The 27,020-nt window shown below is 37.7% G+C and overlaps 2 protein-coding genes across 2 annotated transcripts in view; both read left to right on the forward strand.

Moving 5' to 3' along the window:
- Window positions 1–382: 382 nt before the first annotated feature.
- Window positions 383–18,946, forward strand: LOC131075697 (uncharacterized). The gene is made up of 7 exons (XM_058012570.2): window positions 383–1,041; window positions 1,200–2,084; window positions 16,389–16,945; window positions 17,035–17,244; window positions 17,440–17,639; window positions 17,727–17,818; window positions 17,996–18,946. The coding sequence occupies exons 1-7, from the start codon at window positions 846–848 to the stop codon at window positions 18,133–18,135; spliced, it is 2,280 nt and encodes a 759-aa protein (XP_057868553.2). The 5' UTR covers window positions 383–845; the 3' UTR covers window positions 18,136–18,946.
- Window positions 18,947–23,697: 4,751 nt separating this feature from the next.
- LOC131075696 (uncharacterized) overlaps window positions 23,698–27,020 on the forward strand; it is a 52,442-nt gene continuing 49,119 nt past the window's right edge. The window contains exon 1 of the mRNA XM_059218449.1: window positions 23,698–26,992. The gene's annotated coding sequence lies outside the window, so the exon portion shown is untranslated. The remainder of the gene's footprint in view (window positions 26,993–27,020) is intronic.

The following is a 27,020-nucleotide window of genomic DNA, read 5'->3' on the forward strand; positions in this document are numbered from 1 at the left end:
ATTGTTCTTAACTCAAAAATTCTGTTAACAAGGTAAATTTTGGTTTGGATGTTAAGACTATCACACACACACATATATAGAACACTGTAAGATTTTATAGAAATTTATAAACTAAAATTAATATAGATCCTATAGAAATTTATGTATTATAATTTATTTCCTAATGTCATTCTAACAACCTTCTAAAAATATTTAAAAAAAATAATATCAATCTAAATATAACAAAAATAAAAATCTACTAAATACTAATTCATTTTTAAATGTATAAGACGCCTCTTCAAACATAAAACTGATGTTGATTTCTAAACTTGACCCAGTGAAGATAAATATATACCTTTTATAATTGAATTTATGCGTATGTGTTCATGAGAGCGTAGTAGGTTCAGCAACACCAGTTCACTCTCGCTTCATTTTCCAGCATAGAGTGTTAAGCAATGATGCTGGAATATGAAGCCATGGTGAACTGGTGCAGTCTTAGCAGCCACGATGAGGACTAGTTAGACTGCAGTTATGGGGCATGAGATGCATGAATGCATAAGTGCCCTGCCGAACACCCCTCCAATGTTAAAATGGTTTGAAATTGCGACCGAGGAAAGACAGTGCCATACCCATTGCAGCCGGTTACTCAAGTAGCAAGGCATAAATAGGAGAAGCATTCACGCAATCTTTCTTTTTACCTCCGTTCATAATTTTTGCAAGAAATTGCGCTCCAAAGGACATTTGAGTTTTTTTTTTTCAAGAAATTGCGCTCCAAAGGATATTTGAGTCTTTTTTTTCAAGGAAATTGTGCTCCAAAGGATATTTGAGTTTTTTCACTGGTTTTTATTGTATAGATTACATTTGCCATGGAGGAGGCCTTGAGTTTTGATGAAATCGCGCTGCATATGGTAGTGGATTTGAAAAACGAATTCGTACGAGAGTTTGAGTCCTGCAAGAGATTGTTCGAGACGTGCTCTTACAACCTAAAGGCATTTTCCAACAGTTTTTTCAAAGGAATCAATCCAATTACGACCTCACAGCATATGATAAATAGCTTCAGCGGTATGTTAAAACAATCCTGCAGGTTTTTTATATTTAGTGTTTTAGGTCTTTCTGATTCTGCCCAATAGCTAGGGTTTTTTTTAATACCGTTTCAGGTATTTTTGTTTCGCATTCTATATTTAATTCTTGGATGTCGTTTTCTTAATTTGTATTTGCAGTAGTGAATGAGCGGGTTTCCCAGGCGCGGGATTCATCCTCGGCAGATGAGCCTGCCCCATATCAAGTCGCTGCCAAGAGACGTAGGCTTGAAAATAATTTAGAGGGGTTTGAAGAAATCGGAGATGGTGGTCGGCAAATTGTTGGGGACGATCCCGTGGTGGGGAAAGGGCATTGTGTGGACGCCCAGGAGGAGGGAAATGATATGGATTGTATGAGAGTCCCACATGAAGACACAACCAAAATAGTTCAGGAATGTACAGGAGGTTGGCCATCCTCAACCAAAATAGTTCAGGAATGTACAGGAGGTTGGCCATCCTCAAGTCCTGTGATGACCTTTCAACCAAACAAAGACAATTCAGCAGCACCTGTCATGATTGTTGCTATAAGAGATAATGCTGGTCATAGAGAAGAAATAGTGGCAGCAGAGGTGAGAGTGAATTCTTTGGATCCAGTCTGTGAGGATTCAAATGACATGTATTGTAAGAGAATCCCACAGAAAGACGCACCAAAAATAGTCCAAGAATGTGCAGAAGGATGGCCATCCGCAAGGCCTTACTGTGGAAACAGTGCTCACATAAAAGATGCAAAACAGTCAGAAGCCTTGGATGCCATAGAAACTATTCAGCTGCAGGATACCTCAAACATTATTGAAAATGGACAAATCTCACACATGACAACTCCAGAAATGCAGATCCCGAGTCAATTTGAAGATAGCTTTCACCCACTTGAAAGCAAAGCATTCGGGAATATCATACAAGTAGATTCACGTTCAGTCAGTAATACCTCTATGCTACCAGAGATGGTGACATCCCAATCTTGTATACCTTATCCAACAAATAATTTGAGGAGCCAACGTGTTTTAGTGAAAGAAACAATGATTGACAGTAAGTTGCTTGTTATCTAAACCTTTCATTACTCATTTTTGTAATGTCCCCTAGTAGGAACTGCCTGTTTAACATGCAACATTATACATTATTATGCACCATTATTCTTTATTATTATTATGCATCATTATTCTTTATTTCAAATTTTTAAGCTAGAGATAAGTAATTGTTCATAATACAATCAATAATTATTATATTCAGACCTAATATTAATGCAAATATTAATACAATTTTTCCTTAATGAACCGTGATTCCAGGTTTGCCCTAGATCGTTTTGAAGTCTGCAGATTCATTTTTTTTTGTATCCCCGTTTTCTCTCCTTCCTCCGTTCCTTAATATATCTTCATATGAATGAGACATGTCTCTTCACCAATGAAGAGTCACACCCATTTATATACAATATCACACTGTTTGCACTTTATAATCTTTTTATTTCTTCATCATTAATAGCACCCTTTGATCTTCATACTAATCGGTGTTATTATCAATTGCTTCTTGCCTTCTTTAATTTGCTATGTAATGTATGATTGTAATTTCTAATGCATCGACCTTGTCTCATTGCTAACTATTTATTAATTAACTATGAATCGTTGCTTTGGTGTTAGTTGCTGACTTTGCATTATTTTCAAAAGTAAATCATATTTTTTGCAAATGGCTGCCTAAAAAACATTAGTTATTGGTCTATTTAGTGGCTGTAAAGGCAGACAGATCTGACATGCTTCAGATCTGGTCTGCCACAGTATATAACTTTATAATTAATCTAATTTACCTCAGATTACAAAGCCTCATTTTGTAAAGTGGTTTTTTTTCAATGAATGACAAATTGCTTGAAATTGGCTAAGGAGAATTGGTTATAACAGTGAACTGAATTTATTCATTTTTATCCGGGACATCAACTTTTAGTGCCGTTTGATCTCTGATGAATTCTCCATGGTAAGATTATATTTTAGACTTTAGCTTTTCCGTCTGTGCATCTCCCCGACGAATTCTCCATGGTCAGATTATTATTTTAGATTTTAGCTCTTCTGCACTTGTATCTCACTTTTCTCCATGTGTGTGTTTCATTGGGTGCTTCTTCCCCTTTTATAGCTTTCCATGCAGCTTATATTAGGTGCAACAATTCTCTGGTACCTAAGACTTAGGAAACTTAATAAATTAAATTCTCTGATTCTAAGTTAGCTTTCCTGATTTGCTTCTGGTTTGTTTTTGATACATGTCTTTCTATCATTTTTTGTCCATATGAATTCTCATTGCCCTTCATTTTGTGTAGTGTAGCTCATGATCTTTAAAGCTGTTATAATTTCCTTTCTTGGTTTCAACAGCACCGTTTGAGGTGCCACCAACTGATCATCTTGGCCTGTACTTGATTGCCAGACAAGCTTCCTGCTGGCCTGGTTTACCGGTTGTTTACCCCACTCTGACCTGGGTACTGTTGATGTGTTTTTTATGCACATGCGAACACAGAATAAAATACCAAGGTATCTTATCCTCCCTTGAACAAAGTTTCCCCGAATGCTGAAGATTTCGCCTAGGGATCATTCGAGAAGACTCCAAGGTTCTTATATGTAGGGTCTCTACGTGTGGATAAGCTCTTGTGTTATGATGTGATTATGCTGGAATCAAAAGGGGACTTACATTCGACTGCCTGAGCATTTAATCTTAGTGGAACTTGAATCCTATCTACTAGCTGGAAGATAAAGAAATGGCAAAAGCATAGGGTTTAAAGAATCTATTCTAGGACCTAGAATGCAAGGATATAGATGAACGACTAGGTGGAGTCCTATTGGGCTAGGTTTCACCATCAAATTGAACAATTCAACACCAGCTCAATGCGATCTTGTAAGGGATGCTTCGAATATGTTCAAATCGTACACCACCAGACACTGATCACCATTCAAGTCAATGCATGAATAATAGACGCGTAACGACTTGAGATTAAGCTCATTCTATGCCAGTTGACCACGCAAGGCGCACTTACAATCAGCAAGAGACTAGTGGTTTGGACTAGGCGGATTCCTCGCGAGTGCATTCAATAACTTCCTTCATTCAGTCTAATTATTTACCATCTAAAATGAAGATTCAACAAGAGACCATGCATATTGCAAAGAAACGACATATTTCACCATAACTTCAATGAAAATGGAGTTCATTTACAATTTAGGCAACAATTTCTTGCCTTCTCCTAATCTACTCTAATTAATATTCTATTCACTATTCTAGCTACTAACTCCTAGCTATTAACCTCTATTAACCAATTATCAACCTTTACAAATGAAGAGCCAGAGCTTTGTATAGAGAGCTCTTTACAATTCAATGGCTCTGATTGATTTACAATCAATGACTAGGATTACAAGATGAAAACCATAATTAGGGTTTGTTACAACAAACTCCTTTAGCCAATGAGAAAATTACATTTCATGAGTGTGGACCAATAGGAAATCGAGGTAGGTGCCTCGAAGTTTGTGCCATCACTGGTGAGTCAGGTACATTGAATCTGGACATGCTGATGTGGACCTATTTGACTGGAGGAACAGTGACTGGGATGCCACCTTGTTTGGTACTTGCTCTGTGATGACCTTGGTCGATCCTCCATCGTCCTTGATGTACTTGATGAACGATGTACCCTTCCTTGGCTCTCTTGTGTTTGCCTATGAGATCCTCTTGAAGAGGTCTTCCTTTGACCTTGATGTCGAAATATCCTTCTTGAGATCCTCGTTCCGATCTTCCCTCCAACCCGGTCCTTCTGATTTCTTTCTTTTCCTTGATGATTTTCAGCTTGTGGAGATTGTTGTCTTGTAATTGACAAATGTCGAATTCACTCCTTTAACTGTTGGTGGATCTCGTTCTTTAAGTTCACTTTTTTTTTAATCAGGTCTAAGCAGGAGACATGTTGATCCTTTCTTGAGGATTCGCCTGGTTATCCTTTCTTGAGGATTCGCCTCTTGACTATTGAAGTTCTCTCTTCAAATCTGATCTTGAGTTCGCCTTTTAGGAAGATAAGATGTCTTGAAATGAATGATGGATAACTAAGAATCAACCTCCTTTAAATAGGCACCTTCACCTCTTTCTCTAAAAGCCGACTTTGCTTTGGGTAAATAAATTTAATTGCATCTCCCTTAAACTGGCCGACTTTCACATTGTAAATTAAAATGAGTCTTTGGCGCCAAAAGGTGAAATTGGTTTTGTTATTGCATTAATGCTCATAGGCCGACTTGCTTGTTTTTAGTCTTCTCTCCAGCCGGTCTTCCAATGCAAAGCACTTGCTCTTCACCTGATTTCGCTCTTGTACCTTCAAGAGGTACAGGTCCCTAATAAAATTTTGCCTCGGTACCTTAGAAAGGGACGTGAGCGAATTGAGAAAATGAAGTTCTTACCATTATTTGATTGAGGCATGTTTAATTCTTATGATTTTTAGGATGTTTGACCACTTGAAATTACCTTGAAGAAATCCTTTAACGCACCTTTATTAGCAAATCATTCACCATTAATGCATTTCGCTTTGGTACCTTAGAGAGGGACACAAGCGAATTTTGTTCCCAGCTTAATTTACACTTAATTCCTCCTTTATCTTGCAAAAGACTTGATTTCTTAATTCCTTTCTCACCATGATCAAGTCAATTCGCCTCCATCTTAGCTTAAAATAAGATCTTCTTAGTGTATTAAGTGAGATAGGGGGTCCTTCTAAGAAGTTCGCTCCTGTACCTTTGGAAGGGTCAGGAGCGAAGTTCTTTTTGATTCAAACACTTCATATTCCTTCAATTTTGCTCTTAAACTTAGTTTTTGAGTCCTCCTTCCACCTTGATGAAGTCCATCTGCCCTCAACCTAGCTCATAATAGGATCCATTTAATTGTTTGAGTGAGCAATTAAGGCCATTTGAGGATTTCGCTCTGTAGGAGCGAATTTGAGGTATTAGGCTCAATTCATGCTTCAACTGGTTCTCATTGCCTTGATCTTTGATTTTCAATTCCTCTCCTATGAAAACATCATCAATTAATCCTCAAAAGGCTCAAAGATAAGAATTCGCTCAGGGTCAGGAGCGAATTTTTGAGGTATTAGGCTCAATTCATGCTTCAACTGGTTCTCATTGCCTTGATCTTTGATTTTCAATTCCTCTCCTATGAAAACATCATCAATTAATCCTCAAAAGGCTCAAACATAAGAATTCGCTCAAAGATAAGAATTCGTTCAAAGACCATGGGCAAGGTACAGGGCTCATGGAGAATTCGCTCCTGTCCCTCTGAGAGGTACATGAGCGAATTAGCTTCTTTACTAGCTAAATTCACTTATTGCCTTCTTTTCATCATTTTAGGATTAGATTCCAATTCTTCCATATGAAAATATCATCATTTTGACCCAGGAAGGCCTAGAAGAGATTTCGCTTGGGTACCTTTGGAAGGTACATGACCTCAAAGAAGATTCGCTCCTGTACCTTTGGAAGGGCAGGAGCGAATTTGTCAAGTTTGCACAAATTCTTTGCTTTTTCATCGCTCAATTTTGAATTCACTTACTTCAAGGGCATGTATAAGTCAATTCCTTTTCTTTGTCCATTTTTTCTCCAATCCTGTCTTCTTGATCTTAGCAAGGTACATGAGCTTGAATAACTTCGCTCCTGTCCCTTTGGAAGGTACAGGAGCGAATCAGGAAATTCACTCAGGTGTTCAAATGAAGTTGAAATCCAAACTTCAAATTTAATACATCCTTTGTCCACTCCTTTCATTTCATCCATTCAAGTGCCTACATCGCTCCCAACTATGAGCGATGGAAGCAGATTTTACTCCAATCAGCTAGCACTTCCTTTCAACCCGCTTCTCAATGTAAGTGTGATCAGATCTCTTGAATGGTGGAGGAAGTTATTTCTGAATAATTATCTTCCAGATTGATGTTGTCGTGACTTGTCCTCCATGCTTCCTTGGGTGCTCATCTTTCTCTTTTCTTCTATCTTCATATCAAACATCAAATCAGAACCTTGGAAAATGATCTGGAATTCATTTGAAATCTGCCCCTTTGCCTTTGTATCAAACTCCAATTCTGTTTAAGGTGTTGAATATCCTGCATTCAGCTCTGTAAGTTCATAGTAATGATCTGGAATTCCTTTGAAATCTGCCCCTTTGCCTTTGTATCAAACTCCAATTCTGTTTAAGGTGTTGAATATCCTGCATTCAGCTCTGTAAGTTCATAGTAATGGTCTGATCCATCTTTTTCATGTGATTGAATTTTGATATTCTCTTTTCAAATGTGGATATTGATGTGCGAGTCCTTGAATTCAATTTGCGTGAGTGTAGTCTGAAACCATCTCTTTATCAGCTTCCGATCCTTCTATCAAAACCTGAATAATGAATCAAGAAACATGCAAACAAAACAATTCTTCACACCCTTAATGCATCATTAATTCAAATCTGGGAAATAACAATCAGAAATTTGGGAAATAACAATCAGTTCTGATCTAAATTTTTATCCTCAAATTTGTAGCTCTGCCTCTCTGTCTGCTGCAACTTGCCTTAAACTCAAATTTGTTCCAATTCTCCTTGTCAACGTTTGTTTGATCAATGAAACGATCAATCATTTTATCCAGAGCAGATTGTATAAATTGCTTTGATCGATGCCTTAGAATGAGGATGAGTGTCTTCTTATATAGCCGGTGGATGTTAAAGGGTCTGTTTTCTTCTATCTTCGCTAAAGTGACACATCGTCATTAAGGGCCACCTCCTTATTTTGTGTTACCACACCTTGCAAAGACTGATGAGGTGGATACTTTTTATTTTCCAGAATTCTTTAAAAAACCTTTCTTTTATTTCAAAATTTTGGTGGGGCCAAATCAAAGCTACGTGGTAAAGGAAATATTATGTCTTGAAACAAGATTTCCAAATCTCCATTTCAAATTATGTGGGGGCCAGCAGGAGAGTCCTTGAAAGAATTTATTTAATTCTCCATTTTAGAGTGTGTGGGGCCCAAGATGAGAGTCCTTGAAATTTTTTATTTAATTCTCCATTTTAGAGTGTATGGGGCCCAAGATGAGAGTCCTTGAAAGAATTTATTTAATTCTCCATTTTAGAGTGTGTGGGGCCCAAGATGTGATGAGGCAGGGATTGATGAAGAAATGTGAGGTGTTGTGGGGAAAGGGAAGAGTGGTAAGGGAAATGCCACGTGAGGAAGGGAAGGAGAAGATGCTGAGGAAAGGGAGACATAAGGGGTAATTGAAAGTGGATACGGGGTTATGAGAAGTGCTGCGGTGGGAGGTAAGAGTTAGGATATGGGGAGTAAAGTGGAACGGGAGGTATAAGGGGTAGTGAAAAGGGTAAGGGGTGTGAGATGTAAGGGGGTTGGGATAGGGATAGGGATAGGATAGGGGTAGGCTAGGATGAGGGTAGATGGTAAAGTGGAAAGGTGTGGGCAGGAAGAAGGTAATTAGGAATAAAGGTGGGAAATGGGAATAATTAAGTAGGTAGGGAGGTTAGGATGTGGTAGGTTAAGGGGTATAGAGATAGGAGGGTGGACGATGTAGGTGTAAATGTAGATGAAGGGTAGTGGATGAGTATACTAGGATGGGGAGAGGGTTAGGTAGGTAAAGGTATAGGTTAGAAGATGGGATGTAAGGTAAGGGACATGGAAGTGGTAGGTTAGGATAGGGATAGGAAGGAGGTTAAGGCATGGGGTATGAGTAGGTGTAAATGTAGATGAAGGGTAGTGGATGAGTATATTAGGATAGGGAGAGTGTTAGGTGTTGATTTTAAAATCTCAGATTAACAGTAAGAACAAAAATCAGAATTGTATCTTTGATAATGTTAATTTCTAGCTTATATTAACTTGTAGGTTAAATGATTAATAATGAACATTTAAACAAACATAGTAGAAGTTGAATGCATGAAACAACATAGACACATAACACAAGTTACCCTGGGAAACCTCCTTCTTAGAGGAAAAACCCAGCATGAAGTGATCCTCAGATCTGATTATAAATTAGATGTAACATTCTGAGTACAACACTCATCTCTTAGGGCTGATGAAGATGATCAAACAACAATCTGTTTTATGCTCCTTTGATGGCTAGGTCTGCACACAAGATAGTCTTAGATTTGCACTTTTATCTGCACTAGATCTGCACTTTTGGTGCACTTTAGTTCTGCACCAAATCTGCACTTTAGTCGCACCTTAAGTCTGCACCAAGTTGCACACCAAGTGCGCACCGATCTGCCCTTCATCCTTGCATCTGCACTTGCCTGCACTGCACTCTCCGTGCACTGATTTGCATTGCACCAGCCCGCACCAAGGTGTGCATCAAGTGCACATCCATCTGCACTTCTTCATACCTGGGCTGCTCCAAGTGCATACACAGTTCGCACCTTTGGAAGATGAGATTTGTGCTCCAAGTGCACACACAGTTCACACCCTTAGAAGGATAATCTCGCATCTTTTCTGGATAACTTTGCACCTACTAGTTGAGATAATTCGCACATATGACTGAAGAAGTTCGCATAGAGCAGAGAGGTATTTCACCTTGATGAATAGTGTAAATGACTTGCAATTGTTGCTTGTATATATATGCAAGATGTGAGACCCATCTTTTGGGTCGGCTCAATAACTTTTGGCGCCAAACAATATTTTAGTTTACACGCCACATATGGGTCCTATCTTTGGCGCCTAAGTTACATGCTAAATGATATGACTTTGGGTCCATACGTTTGACTAGGTGTGGCCTTTAGTTTTGGACATAATACAATAAGGATAGGGTCCAGCCCTATAAAGATTCACATAATATTGGAATAGGGCCTAGCCCTATTTATAATGAATTCTAATGTTGCCTTTGACAATTAGAATTCACCTTTTATTTTGCTTCCTAGTTACAAAAAAATCAACACTCCCTCTTAACTAGGGAGAAAAATAATCTTACAACCAAGTTACGTGATTAGTGCCCAACCCTAAGTAATACATTCAATGTTCAATTTGTAATCCGAACTTAGCTATCAACTTCAATACTCCTTAGAGAGGATCACAATAAGTAGCTTGTAATAACATCACATAATAATAGCCCATAGTATCCATCTTGCATTCCTTGTAGAGGATGAATCCAAACTTTAACATGCACGCCTGCAAGTCATGAATTTATATATAAGTATATTCATGCACATCGTGGACTCTTTCCATGATATCCATCATTCATTGCCTGCTAAGGATGAAGGAGAACTTTCAATTTTAATCTTCTCTCAGAGAAGATTGCAACACCATCTTTATTTCCGTTTTGCACATAAGTATCCTCCTCAATCTTCTCCCAGAGAAGAATGCAATACCTTTACCTCAATCTTCTCCCAGAGAAGAATGTAACATCATAATCTTCCATCTTGCACACAAGCATAGAATGGATCCATGATAAACATAATCTTCCATCTTGCACACAAGCAAAGAATGGAATAAACATAATCTCCATCTTGCACACAAGCAAAGAATGGAATAAACATAATCCTCCCAAGAAATGGAATAGACATAATCGGAATATTGTAGTCTTCCATCTTGCACACATGCATACAATGGAACTACATAATATAATCTTCCAGCTCGCACACAAGCATAGACTGGATCCACCTTACATTGCCCGTAGAGGGTGGAGAGGATCTTTTCTACCATCTTACATTGCCCGCAGAGGATGGTTAACAATTACTCTTCTCCTTGAGAAGATTTACCATCTTACATTGCCCGCAGAGGATGGTTAACAACTACTCTTCTCCCTGAGAAGATTACAATACCACCTTACATTGCCCGCAGAGGGTGGTTTGATACAACACAATGTATCACTGAGGTTGAGACTCCCTCTCAACCAAGGCGGTGTTCTCCGCAGCCCCAAGTCTATCTCAAGCTTCAAGAGACTTGGTGAGAACATTTGCAACACAGGATTGTCCTGCCATAAAACACTGAATTGTCAGATATTTATATTCAATTTTGATAATAAATCAAAACAACTTTAACAAGAATCTTGAGAAGCCACATTGCGTCTCTTGAGGCAACACTTGCAACAGTGAATTAGCTTCAGCAATACTCAATGCAACTGAGGACTGTTCACTGTAGGCCCAATGGATCATAGAGTATCCAAGTTGAAGGAAATGCTTGAACTGTCTTCCTTATCTGTAGCATTTCTTGTTCAATCAGAACCTGAGATAATCTTCTAAGGTGATTACAGCTTCAACTCACAATCATCTGTGCTTTGAAAAGTATTTCGGGGTATGCTTAGCAACAATCATGCTTAGCCTTGTTCATGAAGCACTCGCCAATCAACTGCCCGTCTTCAGATGAATCTGCAAAATCAGATTTAGCTACAGACATCCTCAACTTCTTCAAGTTAGTTTCCATATAAGTTTACAATCTATCATTCTAAGTCTCAAGATGTCAAGAGTACAATTGACTTAGAATAATTTTGTTGGATCCTTGACAGAATTCTAACTTATATCCAATGTTTAGACTGTTGACATCAGTTAGAGTACACTCATCCATATATGAAATCAGAATATACTAAATTTTCATTTCCCTTATTTTCACTTTCTGTGAAAGGTCCCTATGACGTACCTTAGTCATCTTTTCAGTAAGGAGATGAGCTGAAGGTTTGTATAGGACTTCATACCTATTTCAAGCTCCCTTTGAAACTTGAATCAAATATTAACTTGAAGAGAACAATCAAAATTAAAATCAAATATAATTAATCATAAAAGAAAGCTTATCTCTTTCATTGGCTGGTAATCCTCCAGCATCCTTAAGCTATTCAAGCCCAAGAATCTCTGAAGGCTGAGAGGCCAACCTTACCCTTCACCTTTGACCCTGAGAGTTAAATGAGAGCCTGATGTACAAACTAGTCAACATCTGAATAGCCATGCTTGAAAGGAACCTTATATATTGATCAGAAGAACAAATGTCAGTTTCAGGCAAGCGATGTACATAACCAAGTTATCTGAACAAATGAAATTGATAAACCTTAGTGACTCAATCACAATATATAGTTGACCACATACATATGATTGATATATATCAAATGGAACATAATCTTCATACTTAGCTGAACAAGATCCTAATTATATTCAGCTTTGATGGAAGTAGAATAAACTAACAAGTGAAATGCTTACCTCAACCTGTAGTAACCTCAATGCTAATCACAGGAGGAAGCCACTGCCTTATTGAATCATTCATCTTTCACTCTTCCTACATATGCTATTTACTGCAGCACATACTAACCTCTACTATGTAGGACAGAGCATCAAAGCATCATCATAACCAATTAACAATGATATGTTGTTCTTATAAGTGTATAAACGCATTGATATATCATTGTCTAGAGAAGCCCTATGAAGACATAGATCCAATCATCCAGCAATAAGAGACATACCTTGCTAGGGTGATGGAATGATCACAGCCAAACGGAAGAGGTCCTTTTTGTGCCATCAAGTAACACAAAACAACAACAATGGGACAAGGGAAGATTGGCATTTCATGCCTAGCAACAACACCTAGGTCCAATAATAGAGTGTTGCATGTCTAGTAGCAAAATAAATCTACCATTCAATAAAAAAAACTTCAATCATCATTAATATTGGATCAGATCACATCAAGGGTTAAGAATCATGAAATATATATCAATCTACTTGACACAAAGAAATTTAAATAATTACAAAACCTAGAAAATATGCAAACCCTCGATAATACTCTTGATGTGATAGAAAATAAGTTAGAAAATCCTTAGCTTTTAGATAAGACCCCAACTAGGGTTATAACAGCAAGGCACACCAAAGCAAATGCTCAAGAGAAGTGAACCCTTCTTGAGAGCAGGGGAATGAAGACACTTATTTGATTGAATCCTTCATACCTTTGATGTGGACCCGTCAATGCCCTTATTCTTCAATCTGATTCCCAAACATTTAGGAAGTCATTCCCCTCAAAGGGTACAAACTTTCCAGGAGGCAAAATTGAGTGCCCCATCAAGTCTATACTCTATCTTCAACCCTGCCATTATCTTAATCTGAAAAACGAACAGCAACCAAAAGTAAAAGCTTACTGAAATCTGAATGTTAGTATAACCTTAGCTCTGATACCATGTTGATTTTAAAATCTCAGATTAACAGTAAGAACAAAAATCAGAATTGTATCTTTGATAATGTTAATTTCCAGCTTATATTAACCTGTAGGTTAAATGATTAATAATGAACATTTAAACAAACATAGTAGAAGTTGAATGCATGAAACAACATAGACACATAACACAAGTTACCCTGGGAAACCTCCCTCTTGGAGGAAAAACCTAGCATGAAGTGATCCTCAGATCTGATTATAAATTAGATGTAACATTCTGAGTACAACACTTATCTCTTAGGGCTGATGAAGATGATCAAACAGCAATCTGTTTTATGCTCCTTTGATGGCTAGGTCTGCACACAAGATAGTCTTAGATTTGCACTTTTATCCACACCAGATCTGCACTTTTGGTGCACTTTAGTTCTGCACCAAATCTGCACTTTAGTCACACCTTAAGTCTGCACCAAGTTGCGCACCAAGTGCGCACCGATCTGCCCTTCATCCTTGCATCTGCACTTGCCTGCACTGCACTCTCTGTGCACTGATTTGCATTGCACCAGCCCGCACCAAGGTGTGCATCAAGTGCACATCCATCTGCACTTCTTCATACCTGGGCTGCTCCAAGTGCATACACAGTTCGCACCTTTGGAAGATGAGATTTGTGCTCCAAGTGCACACACAGTTCACACCCTTAGAAGGATAATCTCGCACCTTTTCTGGATAACTTTGCACCTACTAGCTGAGATAATTCCCACATATGATTGAAGAAGTTTGCATAGAGCAGAGAGGTATTTCACCTTGATGAATAGTGTAAATGACTTGCAATTGTTGCTTGTATATATATGCAAGATGTGAGACCCATCTTTTGGGTCGGCTCAATAACTTTTGGCGCCAAACAATATTTTAGTTTACACGCCACATATGGGTCCTATCTTTGGTGCCTAAGTTACATGCTAAATGATATGACTTTGGGTCCATACATTTGACTAGGTGTGGCCTTTAGTTTTGGACATAATACAATAAGGATAGGGTTCAGCCCTATAAAGATTCACATAATATTGGAATAGGGCCCAGCCCTATTTATAATGAATTCTAATGTTGCCTTTGGCAATTAATATTCACCTTTTATTTTGCTTCCTAGTTACAAAAAAATCAACATTAGGTAGGTAAAGGTATAGGTTAGAAGATGGGATGTAAGGTAAGGGACATGGAAGTGGTAGGTTAGGATAGGGATAGGAAGGAGGTTAAGGCATGGGGTATGAAAGGTGGATGGAGGATAGAGGATAGAGGATAGGAAGGTGAGGGTGTAAGATGGAAGGGTAGGTTTAAGTTAAGTGAAGGGAGGTTTAGGATGGGATGGAGCTTAAGGGGTGTAGTGGTAGGAGTAAATGTAGGTGAAGGGTAGTAGATGAGTATGTTAGGTGAAGGTTATAAAAGATAAAGAGAGATAGAAGGTAAGGGATATGGAAGTGGAAAGGGTAGGGTGAAATGGTGATGGTAGGAAAGGGGAAGTGGAAAGCCGTCAAGATGGATGGTTATGGAATGAAGGGAGAGATGAAAAGGATGGAAGGGTGGAATGGTAATATCGAAGGTGAGGTATGGAAATGAGAGTGATCGGGCCTGGGCACCCACGGGCAGTGTTGGGAGAAGTGGAAGTGATAAAATCTTGGCATGGCAAAGGAAGTGTCAAACCTCGGTATATCTTAAAGAGACAAACTTGATCAACTTCTGTCCTCTTGACCCACTATACCTTTTCAATGCAAAGGCTCATAGCGAAAGACTCAACACTAACCAGAACTAAGCTAAGAGGACTAATCCTAGAAAGCAAAAAGTAGGGGTCCCCATTTGCAATAGGGCGATGTGTGAATACGTCACAACAGGTACTCCCAATCCTTTTCAACTTTTTTTGGCGTCCAGCTGTTCATACAACCTTCACATGGATCAATTGGATAAGCATGCTATTTGTCCAGCTCATCTAATTTTGACGCCTGATTTGTTTACTATACCTGAATATTAAGATTGACAGTTATTTTAATCAATCATCATCGAATATAAGCATATTGATTAGCCTCATGGTTAATTTAACATTTTAGTAATGGTGCCTCCAAGAGTCATTGTTCAACAAAATGACCTAGGGTTTCCAATTCACACCAACGCAGGAATCTGAAAATTCTATGAATTTACTTTTGCAACATAATCAGCACCCTTTGACTAAAGCCAATTAAATTATCTTTGGAAATAATCCCAATAACCTAATCAGCTTAGAAAGCTTTTAAGTGAACACTTTTTTCTTCTCATTTGTTGGTTTCACAAAATTGAAATCACCTCAAATGATAATAGGTTGGTTGTTCTATGGATGCAACTACCCTGCTATATGCATGATAGACTGCTCTTTTAGCTTCCACCTAGGAACAATTTAAACTGAAACCAATTGAAAATTTCCTATAGTTAAATCCCAACAATAATTGGGTGGTACACTTAAAATCAATTCGAGTTCTAGATGACAAGACTCCAACGAAAAAAGAAGATAATATGTTTAAGCTGAAATCAGAAAAGTTCAAAGCCTCATAAATTGAATGTGTTTAAAATTCTGAGTTGATGTGCATGCCGGCTTCACTATCTCTTCTCACTTGGGTTCTTCCACTCTAAACTCCTATCATTCATCACTGCTATATCACCCAGATTCTGGCACCGAGTCTCTTATGCATTTATATTTGTCACTAGGGTAGTATACAAGTGTATTGATGAAGACAATAAACAACAACTTTTAAAACTGTATCCTAAGACGTAAGACAACGACATGGATGTGTTCTTAAAGAATATTAAAAGATGCACCATGTCCAATTTTGGCACCTTTAAATAAGAATTTTTTTTTCTAGAACATGGATTTTTGTTTATAAAATTCATCAAAATTAAAAACATTTCTGGATGCAATTTTCAACAGTCTTATATTTTACTTTTCCATATCAGCATTGTCTAGTATTGAATGTTATATTCCTATGATCTAAAATTACTTACCTGCAATGTTCTCATTGAAATTGGTGACAATCAACATAAGAAATTTTATGGTTAAAGAAAAAGTGTTGGGTAAATTCATGTTTGATTGTTCTTTAGTATCAAATATTAATAATTCAATATTGATAGCACCAAAAAAATAAAGATAATTGTTGCTTTTCTTCATATTATTTTACATACAAGATGAATTATTTATGACCTTTTGTTCTTAAAATGTTTAAAATTCTATCTATTTCCTGCAGGAAAGAGAGATATCAAAGTGAAGGCTCTGGAGGCTGCTGGAGTTGCAAAACAACTTGAAGAGAAAAGGGAACAAGGACAGAAATTTAGGAAGGAACTAGCCAGGCGTAGTGAGCATGAAAAGAAATTTCTTGAGAAATCAAGAGAAGAACAACACAAAGGGGAAAAAGAAGGTGAAGGATCCAGTATCGTGTGTAGCGATAGCAATAAATCAATATCAAGTGGCATGGCAAGAAAAAAGCCAGTGGGATGTACCTTGCAGTCCCAACCAGGCACTTTTGTGATTGGTGTTGATTTGAAGTTGAGAAGAGCTTTAGACACCAAGATTAAATTGGAGCAAGAAAAATTGAAAAAATTGGAGGAGAAAAAAAAGAAAGAGGAAGAACGGAAGAAAAATGCAGCAAAGGTTGCAGCAAATAAGAGGAAAAAGGAAGAGATGGACAAGAGAGACCGCGAGGAAAAGCGGAAGCGATTGGAAGAAGCACAGAAGCAGCAGAAGAAACTTGAGGAACAACTTCGTGCGGAGAAGGAAGCAAAAGAACAGAGGCGCCGAGCTTTGGTATCTGAATACTAACCATAATAGATTTCCCACATCTATGGACTTAATTATATGCTGATATTAACTAAACACTTCACATATTGAAACAGGATGACAAGAAGCGTAAGAGGAAGGCAATGGAGGAAAAGGAAAAGAAGCAGCGCCGCATAGTGAAAGAAAGGGAAGCTGCAGAGTGCAGACGACGAATAGAGGAGGATGCTAAGTCGAATAAATTTGCATCAAAGGATGCAAAACACATTCAAGAAGTCTATCAGCATAATGAAACAACACTTCAGGCCCAAAATGCATATGCTGGAAAGGTAAACTGTTACAACTTACCAATTCAGATCATGTAGTAATCAATTGGACCTGTCAGCTAATTTTATCTATAATGATGACAACTAACAAAAAAATTATAAATCTAACTTATATACAAGAAACTTGGAGACTGTCTATACAGGGCTTCTTATGGTACAAATGATGTTTCCAACTTTGTTTATGCTACTGCATTGCAGGTGTCGAGCATGTCAACTAGCTGTGCAAAAGCTGCACATGAAACCGAAGGGCAGTCAATGTTGGTCAGCAATGCAAGGTCACATCTATTATCAAAATCCAACATCAAAACTGAATCTTATGAAATATCGCCTTATAAGGGTTCAGATGAGGAGGATAATGATGATGGAACTCCAGGGAAACCCATACCACTATGGGCAAGGTAGATGAGAATAAGTTTCTGTTTGGATGTTTATTTTCAACAAGACTATAAACTTTCTTAGCTTTCTGACACTTGTTTTTGTTACAGGAAAGAGGATTTGATTCCACATATCATCAGTCAACAATATATTGATCCTGATGAGATATTCACTGGTGCAAGAACTTGCAGTTTAAATGAAGGTACTTAAAGTATGATGTTATAACAGGAATAGAAAACATTATATGTCTCTACTCATGTTTGATTAAATATTGCACTTTTTTGTTTAAACCTCTTCAAGATGCCATGAACTATTTGTTCTTATGTGCTTTGAGAAAGTTCAGCAGATGAGACTCAATTAAAATATTTTGATTTTGCAGTTTTTGAGTCTAACGGATCAAATAGGAGGAGAGATTTCAAACGGCGTAGTTACAGTGGAGAATGGCTTAATGACATTTTTACATGGAAAGAAGAGTATCAATACAAGTTGCAGATGGGATACATAAACAGGGCTGAGTAAAATCATTAAATGGATTCAGGTTGCTTTGTCATAGGATACATAAATAAGACTCTATTTGCAGTCACAAGAAGCAAATACTGATATGAATTGTAAATTTGTAAACGCAGATACACACACACACATGCACACGCACACATGCGTGCACACACACGCACACACACACGCACACATTTTTTAGGAGGGTATGTTCAAATTGTTTCGATATGTCTTAATTATTTTCTGATATATTTTGCAAAGTGTCTGTGTGATACCTACACCTTTTCCACACAGTAAGTTGTGAGAGCATTTAATTGAATTTACTGCAGGTTATGGCTACCTGTGCTTCTTACTTTTGGCCCCTCATAGTAAGTTCATTTTATTATTTGCTGTGTGGTATTTGCATACGCTTGTGTTGCAAAGGACCTTGTTTGTCAAAGCTTTCAAACATGGGTGTCAAATGGTTTTGCAATTCTCCTTTTGCAACGTGCGAACCTTATATCTATTTTTCAAGCGCTTGGGCTTGCCGGAATACATATACTAGTAATTGGTATTGTTGCTCTCTAAACAGTTGACAATCATTTGCTCAAATTCATATGCATATATACATACATACAGAGACATACAAACACAAACAAACATATATGAATGTGTGTGTGTATCTGTATAAATGGCTTCTTCTGTGCATTGGCTTATAGTATGGGCTTTTGAGCTTGGAAAGCTGTCAGCGTTTTGCGAAAATCGCTTCCGTTTACGATATGCAGGCAATGTGTCATTTCCCTGCCCCATGTGTCATTGCATACCTTTTTCTTGGCCTGCGTTTTGAGGCGGTTCTTTTTACGACGGGTGTTTGAATTGTTTTTTTTTTTTTTTTTCAATAAAAGTGGATTATTCCACCAAACTTTTTAATTAATATTTTTTATTTTTTACACAGGATTCAAAGAGCATACCGGAGGAAAGAACCCTGGGAAGAAAACCTCCGGTCATAGCTCATAAAATAAACCTATAGTATCTAACAGATCAGTTTATGCACCCCGCCCAAAACCACATACAAAATGCTGTCACAACACATATAATATCAGTTTTGCATAGAGCCCATATGACAATTTGCCAAAAAAACCCATCGGATAATTTTCAAATGTAGACTCCATAGCTGCTACCAATGGAAGAAGACAAAATTTTCCAAAGCCCTGTGCCAAATCCCATGAGCCAAAAACTTTCCTGCCAAAAAAGAAAGTATCAAAAAACCTTTGGAAAAACACTATTGTATCAAATACCATGAGCTCGAACTCTCCTCCAGACAACGAACATGAATACTTGAAATGAAAGGGGAAAGCGGGAATAATTATCATCATAAAATTTTACATCAACATTACTCAAGAAAATCATATAACTATTGCTGCAAACCTTCCCATACCCTAGAAGGAATTTCCTCAAAACCCACCTCTCGCTGATTAGCATTGCTATCAATGGCTAAATTTGCCAAATAATCCGCAATCTTATTAACTTCTCTATAACAATGGGATACCAAGAAAGATTCAAACAATTCTAATTTTTGTAAAATGGGATCAAGTATATACTGCAAATTCCAACAATTCGATTTCTTTTTCATAACACATTGAATAATCACCATAGAATGACCTTCAATTATTAATTCCTTAATTCCCAAAGAGATTGCCATATCCAATCCAAAAGACAAAGCATGAAATTCCGCATAATTGTTAGTTTTAAAACCAATAGCATGACTCTTAGCTCGAATAAAATTTGCATTGTGATCATATATTACCATGCCTACCCCAACCGGCCCAAGGTTGCCACGAGAGGCCCCATCAAAATTCAGTTTAAAGTGCCCCCGCGGAGGAGGTTTCCATCTAGCAGAGCATCTCTTACCTATTGCATCATTTTTTTAAAAATTGAACCATGAGAGGGTAAAATTGATAGCATCTTCCAAACTCTAGTAACTCTACTATCCCAGTGCGAAAAAGAAGTAAGATTTTCCAAATTCTTATAAATAAACGACAACGCAACCTCAGAGATTGAAGACTCAATTTTTAATAGAACCTCAGACACAGGAGACCTTGTTTTTTTAAATATCCTGTTGTTTCTCTCTAGCCAAACATACCAAATCACAATAGATGGAGATATGATCCAAAGGCATGCATAAAAAGATGAGGCAAACATAAAGGACCAAGATCTAAAATGGGAAATGAGATCCTTACCAATAACAAAGGATATATTTAACTTCTCAAACAATCACTGCCAACATTCATAAGCATAATCACAATGTAGGAACAGGTGTGAAGAAGATTCCAAATTTTTGTTACAAAGGACACAAGGGAAAACAACAGTAATACCAAAGCCTGTCTAGTCTCATACCTGTAAGGACTCTGTCCTGAACTGCCAACCAAGCAAAGGCTCCAGCTTTAGGAAGACAAGCCGAATGCCAAAACAACTTATAAGGCCAAGATGATAAATCTTTAGCAACCATAAGAGAGTTGTAACCATCTTTAACAGTGTACTTACCAGAAATAGTCTTTGTCCAAATAAGTTCATCCTCAGAATTAGAAAGAAATACAATTCTATCCCCCAAAATCTTCTCAAAATCTAATTTCATGCTTTGATCAACATCTAAGAAATCAATCGACTTCCATCTAGCTAGCTTAAGGGGTCCACTAGTCACAATTTCAAAATAATCTGCTACAAAAACACCCCAAAGGGAGGAAAGAACAGTGATCAGAGGAGAACAATCCCTAATATTCACCTAAGGTGTGTGTCCATTCCATACTTCATCCCAGAATTTGACCTTTCTACCATTATGAACAATCCATCAGAGATGAGGCAAAATAACTGATCTACATTTACAAAGGAAATTCCAAATAGCATAACCCGAAGGCAAATTTGAGACTTTAAAAATGTACTCTCTCGGTCCATTATTTAAATATTTGGCAAACATAATCTGTGCCCATAAGGAGCTAGGCTTGTCATATAATTTCCAAACCAACTTAGCACCTAAGGCTAAATTCTGTTTTTCCAGACTCCGAATTCCTGTTCCCCCAAGTTCCTTAGGCAAACATACCTAATCCCATGCAACGAAAGGGAGTTTCTTCTTGCCATCTTTATTATTGTTCCAAAGAAAATCTCTAAGAGTATCCTGTAAACTAACAATAGCTGCTTTTGGAGACTTCAAAACAGACATGAGATATATGGGAACAGCATTCAAAACAGACTTGATGAGAACAATTTTACCCACCAAAGTTAACCATCTATGATTCCATGAGAGAATTCTTTTAGAAATGACCGAAATAATCTTATCCCAAAAACCAATCTTATCCTGTTTAACAAAGAAAGGAATCCCAAGGTAAGTACATGGAAGATTTCCAGTCTCAAATCCCCAAAAGGATTGCAACCTATGCTGAATTAGTTGTGATGTATTAAGGAAAAAGATCTTTGATTTATCACCATTCACTTTCTGACCAGAAAACAATGCATAATTTTGTATTATTCCTTTAATCACTTTTGCCTCTACTAACGAAGCATGTCCAAATAACAGAGTATCATCTGCAAAGAGACAATGAGAAATACTTTGGGGAATATTCTGAATCCTTATACCTTTCCAAAGCCCCCCCACTTTAGCAGCCCTAATAGCCCAACTAAAGGTTTCAGCTAGGAGAATAAACAAAAAGGGAGAAAGGGGATCTCCCTGTCTCAAACCCCTAGAGGAAGTGAAAAAACCACAAGGACAACCATTAATTAAAACCGAGAATCTTGCAGAAGAAATACATGCACGAATCCATTTGACCCAGGCCTTGGAAAAACCTAACTTCTCAAGAACAGCACATAAAGCCCCCCACTCTACTCTATCATAAGCCTTCATCATGTCTAGTTTAAGTATCATGGTTAGGGTTCTTTGGGTGGAAATAGAATGCAACACCTCATGTGCTACAATTGCACCCTCTGTCGTCTCCCTTCCGGGAACAAAACCACCTTGCTCCAATGAAATGATCCTAGGTAGAATTTTTGCCAACCTAAGGGAAATTGCCTTCGTAAATATCTTATACAAAGTGTTACATAAAGCAATGGGGCGGAAGTCAGCAAAAGTCTTAGTATCCTCTTTTTTAGGAATAATTGCAATCATTGTAGTATTAAGCTCTTTTAAAATAGACCTATTTCTCCTAGCTTCCTTGAGAGCCAATAAAACATCATTTCCCACAAAATCCCAACATTTCTGAAAAAATAAAGGAGTAAAACCATCTGGTCCTGGAGCTTTATCCAGATTCATGGCAAAGACAACACTCTTAACTTCTTCTAAGGAAAAGGGAGACATCAACATCTTATTGTCTTCCAAAGATACTAAAGGAGGAATATTAGATATAATATCATTGCTGAGATTTCCATTTTTCGAAGATAATAATGACTTAAAAAACCTAATTGCCTCTGAAGCAATGTCCTCTGGCTCTGTCAATAAATTCCCATTCTGACACTAAATACAAGATATTCTATTCTTACATCTTTTAATCTTAGTTGAAGAATGAAATTTTTTTGTGTTCCTGTCACCATCTGAAAGCCATAACTCTCTAGATTTCTGTCTCCAATAGATTTCCTCTCTAGTTAACACCTCCTCAAGCTGTAATTTTAGTGACTTCAATTCATCAAAAACTTGTGGCACCATGCCATGTTGAAGCACATGAGTATTAAGACACTCAATCATATCTTGAATCCTTTGTTTCTCCTAAAAAATGTTCTTAAAATGCGAGATATTCCATTCCCTAATATTCAATTTCAAATAACTTAACTTCTTAGCAATCTGAAACATATGGGACCCAGAACAAAAAGGAGCAGAATTCCACCATTTCATAAGCAAAGGCAAAAAGGAAGAATCCCTAAACCACATGGGCTCAAATTTAAATGGAGACTTAAAAGAAGTCTTATCCTCAATAACTGAAAGGGAAATTGGAAAATGATCAGAACCCGAGACCGGTAGAATAGAGGAAAAGAATTCAAAATCTGAATCAATCCAATTCTCAGATAACAAAAACCGATCTAATTTCTTAGCAATCTGAGAAAAATCCCTTCTCATGTTTGTCCATGTGAAAACTCCATTTTGAGACTTACAATAAAAAAGGCTCATATTAGAAATGAAATCTCCAAAGTCATCCATAATCCTTTTATTAGGGAAAACACCTCCTCTTTTCTCATCTAAATCAGTGATAGCATTAAAATCGCCCCCAAAGATAATAAAGGAATCATGTTTTAAGGGAGAAGAAATCCTCTTTAATTCACCCCATAACTTACTCTTCCCTTGAATTCTTGACGGAGCATAAATGTTAAAAAGCCAGAATTTAACTTTCGAAATCTTGCTTATACCTAAAGCCAACATCCAATTTGTCGCAGATGCCACTAACTATACCTCAATATTATAATTATTCCAAAGCAGTGCCAAACCTCCTGAAGCACCACAAGTTGGAGAAGAAAGAAAATTCCACCTTCTCCAAGATGAAAAAACCAAATCAGCAGACTCTTTTGACAACTTTGTTTCTTGCAACATAAAAATATCACACTTAATTAAGTCCATCTGGGACTTAATTAAGCGTCTCTTGTTAGGGGCATTTAAGCCCTTAACATTCCAAGAAATAATTCTCATTGTCCTCGAGGGGAGGCCGAAGCTCCCCTCTTCCCATTAATTGGAGAATTTTTGCTTTCCCCAAAGCAACCTTGCAAATTACGTTTCACAACCCCTGATCTTGTCACAGGAGGACTAGTCACAAATCTTTTACTCCTCTTTCTTTTTACACTTACAGAAGTTAGGCATGTTTTCTTAGGCCTATCAAGAGAGACCGAATGCCTCCCTTGCCCACCAGCAGGAGAAAGGGACAAAGTCTTTTGAATTCCAGCATCAATTTCCATTTGAGTCTTAAGATTATTTGGAGGCCTACCTCTCTTAGGAGAAACCACTGATGGTGAAAAAAACGGAGTTGTTTGGACAATTGGTAAACTCTTGCATGACTTTGGAGAAGCCAGGATAAATGGGTTATCTTCAAAACCCAACTCTGTTGTAGCCAAAACCGCAAAAGGATTAGTAGATGCAGAAATTGGAAGGGTCGAGTTTATACCCCCCAAATCATTCTCAATTGAACAAACAACTCTATCAGTAATACCCTCATCCATTTGATGTGCATGATTGTTAAAAATATCATTTACTTGCTGAACCAGATTCTCATCTGGCATAATAACAGGGACAACCTCTGACGGATTACTATTCCCTAAGGAAGATTCATTAGCCATATTAATTTCAACATTCAGAGGGGAATTATTAGACACCAAATTCTTAATTTCCTGAACTAAAGAAGCATCATTAGGAAAACCTATGGCAGGTACCTGTTTAATAGTTTCCCTATCAACCACTGCATTTTTATCTAAATTCACATTCTTTGAAGAATCCAAAACCTCCTTTTGAGTGCATGAAGACAAATTGTCATCCTTACCCTTTGTGTGATTATTTGGCATCTTAGGGCAATCTATCATTAATGGATGCTCTACTCCATTCATCGGGGGATTACCATCCACTATACCCCCGTTATTAGAAAATGTCTTCAGTAAAGACGAAAGTGAGATCGAACCCGAAGTGTGATCATTTGGTTTCCCAGAACTACGACACAATGGATTATTTTCAAGATTAATGTGACCTGTTTCTACCAATTTATGCGAAGAGACATTTCCACATCCTTCAACCGAAGGTCCCGCCGACAAACTATCTTTATTAAGGGATTTAGGGACAGAGCCAACAACCTGCTAGTTTTTCTTAACATCCATAAGTAACGGAGCATCCAAAAGTAAAGGAGACTTAAGAAGCTCCGTATCTAATTTCTCAATTGACTGGTGCCAAATACCATCATGAGACTTGATATTACAAGTACGGGGGCAAACATTGTTAGGGTTAATAAGAACATAAATTTTTACCAGAACCTCCCCATCCACAAAGTCCATTTTAGATGTTAAAAAAGTTCCAATAGTATTTCCAATTTTCTCAAGAACATTTGGATCCATAAATTCAAAAGGAATTTTAGGTAAACCAAACCAGAAAGGAATAAGTTTCGAACTAGACCAAGAAGGAACAAAAAAAGGTTTCCAAGCCGCAATTGAAATTAAATGTTTTGCAAACCAATGATGCGAAGTTCTTAATACCTCATCTCTGAAAGAAGGAGAACCAAAGACAATAATAAAAGCATTCACAGACAATAATTGAAAATAATGCATATCCCCCCATCTTTTCTGCAATTTATGATAAAGCTTTAACAAACTAATTTGATCACCCCAAATTTCCCCAGAAATAGCATTCGTATGCAAACAATTTGCTTTCTTATCGACATAGGAACCCAAAAGATCAATACAAGGGATAGGAGCCCAAACCTGTGATGAAGAAACCCCCGACAGAATAGGATCAGAAGGTATCTTACTTACCTTTTCCGGACTAGCTTCCTTGAGGTTCACATTTACCTTATTTCCCCCCTGCTGTGAAGAAACATAAACCCTAGCCGCAGTCTCCTTATTTGCCAAGCCAACAACCCTAGCAAACGTTCGCTGATTGCCCAGATCTAAAGACCATTTCCTCGAAAAGCCCTTGAATTGCTTCTCAGAATTCCCTTGATTCACATCATTATTAAAACGCCCTTGAGTGAATCTCCTTCCATTGTTATTTTGCCTCCATGCCACACTTCGTCTGTTCCCAAAGAAGCCTTGAAAGTATTTTGAAGCTGGCCGAAAAACCTTGTTATTTCTGCTCCGGTTTACCTGTATCGCCATGTCCTTCCATTTGCCGTTCGTGTAGACCCATTGCGGAACATGAGGCGGGTCTTCCCAGCCCACATCCGCCCATGAACCCAAATGTCCTCTATCAGCCATATCCGATCACTGTATTAACAGCAATAAACGCTTTTCTTTGCTTGAAGATACCCGTATAACACAATCTTCCTTCCTATATTTGATTTTCTGTGCCCTAATTTTCCGAGGCAGAAGACAGAAAAAAACGCTAGTCGCGTTGCCAAAACTGCAAAAAATTGGCCTTTGATCTTTGAAAAGTGCAGTAAACCCTAGCCGCGTTTCTTTCTCCTTGCATGCATCCGTGTGAGTTTATTGTCCAGTTAAGTCGTTGAATCCCAAGCTAGCCATGATTCATTTTGCATTGGTGAGGCCTGGCGCGATGATATATCTTCACTTTACTAGGTGTAACCCTCTATCAATTCTCGAGATGTTCTTCAGAAGCGAAAACCAGTTTCCTTTCTGAATTTATTATTGAAATAACAGAAGTATTACATTCTTGTATCAATTTATTTTGAAGTGTTTATATCAATCATTAACGCTATATATTTCAGACTGCTTCTGGCGTCTCAGATCATCCTTGTAATCAGCAATTTCTGTAGCAATAATTCACTGCGACTGGAATTATTCAGTTTGCACCTTTAGAAGTCTGGCTGCGCCTCCAATACAAGCCTCCCCAAAACCCTGTCAAAACAAATCGCGCGCCTTGTCTAGTTATATTTGATCTGTGGCTGATCAGAATGAGAGCCGCCGCACAAATTCTGGCTCGCTGCTAATTATGTTCATATTCTGCAGCAATCATGAGACTACCGTGCTTATGCTTGAATTGTTTTGTTGTTTTTAAATTGTTTTGTGATATATTTTGCAAAGTGACCGTGCAAAACTTAAATATTCTCCCGACTGTAAATTTTGAGAGCATTTAATGCTACCAATGCTACTTGCTTTTGGCTTCTGATAGTAAGTTCATTTTGTTATTTCCTATGTGGTATTTGCATACGCTTGTGTTGCAGAGGTCCCTATTTGCCATTTGCTGTCTTTGGAGATTTCCGGAGGCTCGCATGTGCAGGTCAGAAACTGTATTATGTCGTTAGTGT

Source organism: Cryptomeria japonica, chromosome 3, assembly GCF_030272615.1.
Source record: "Cryptomeria japonica chromosome 3, Sugi_1.0, whole genome shotgun sequence".
Classification (NCBI taxonomy): domain Eukaryota; kingdom Viridiplantae; phylum Streptophyta; class Pinopsida; order Cupressales; family Cupressaceae; genus Cryptomeria; species Cryptomeria japonica.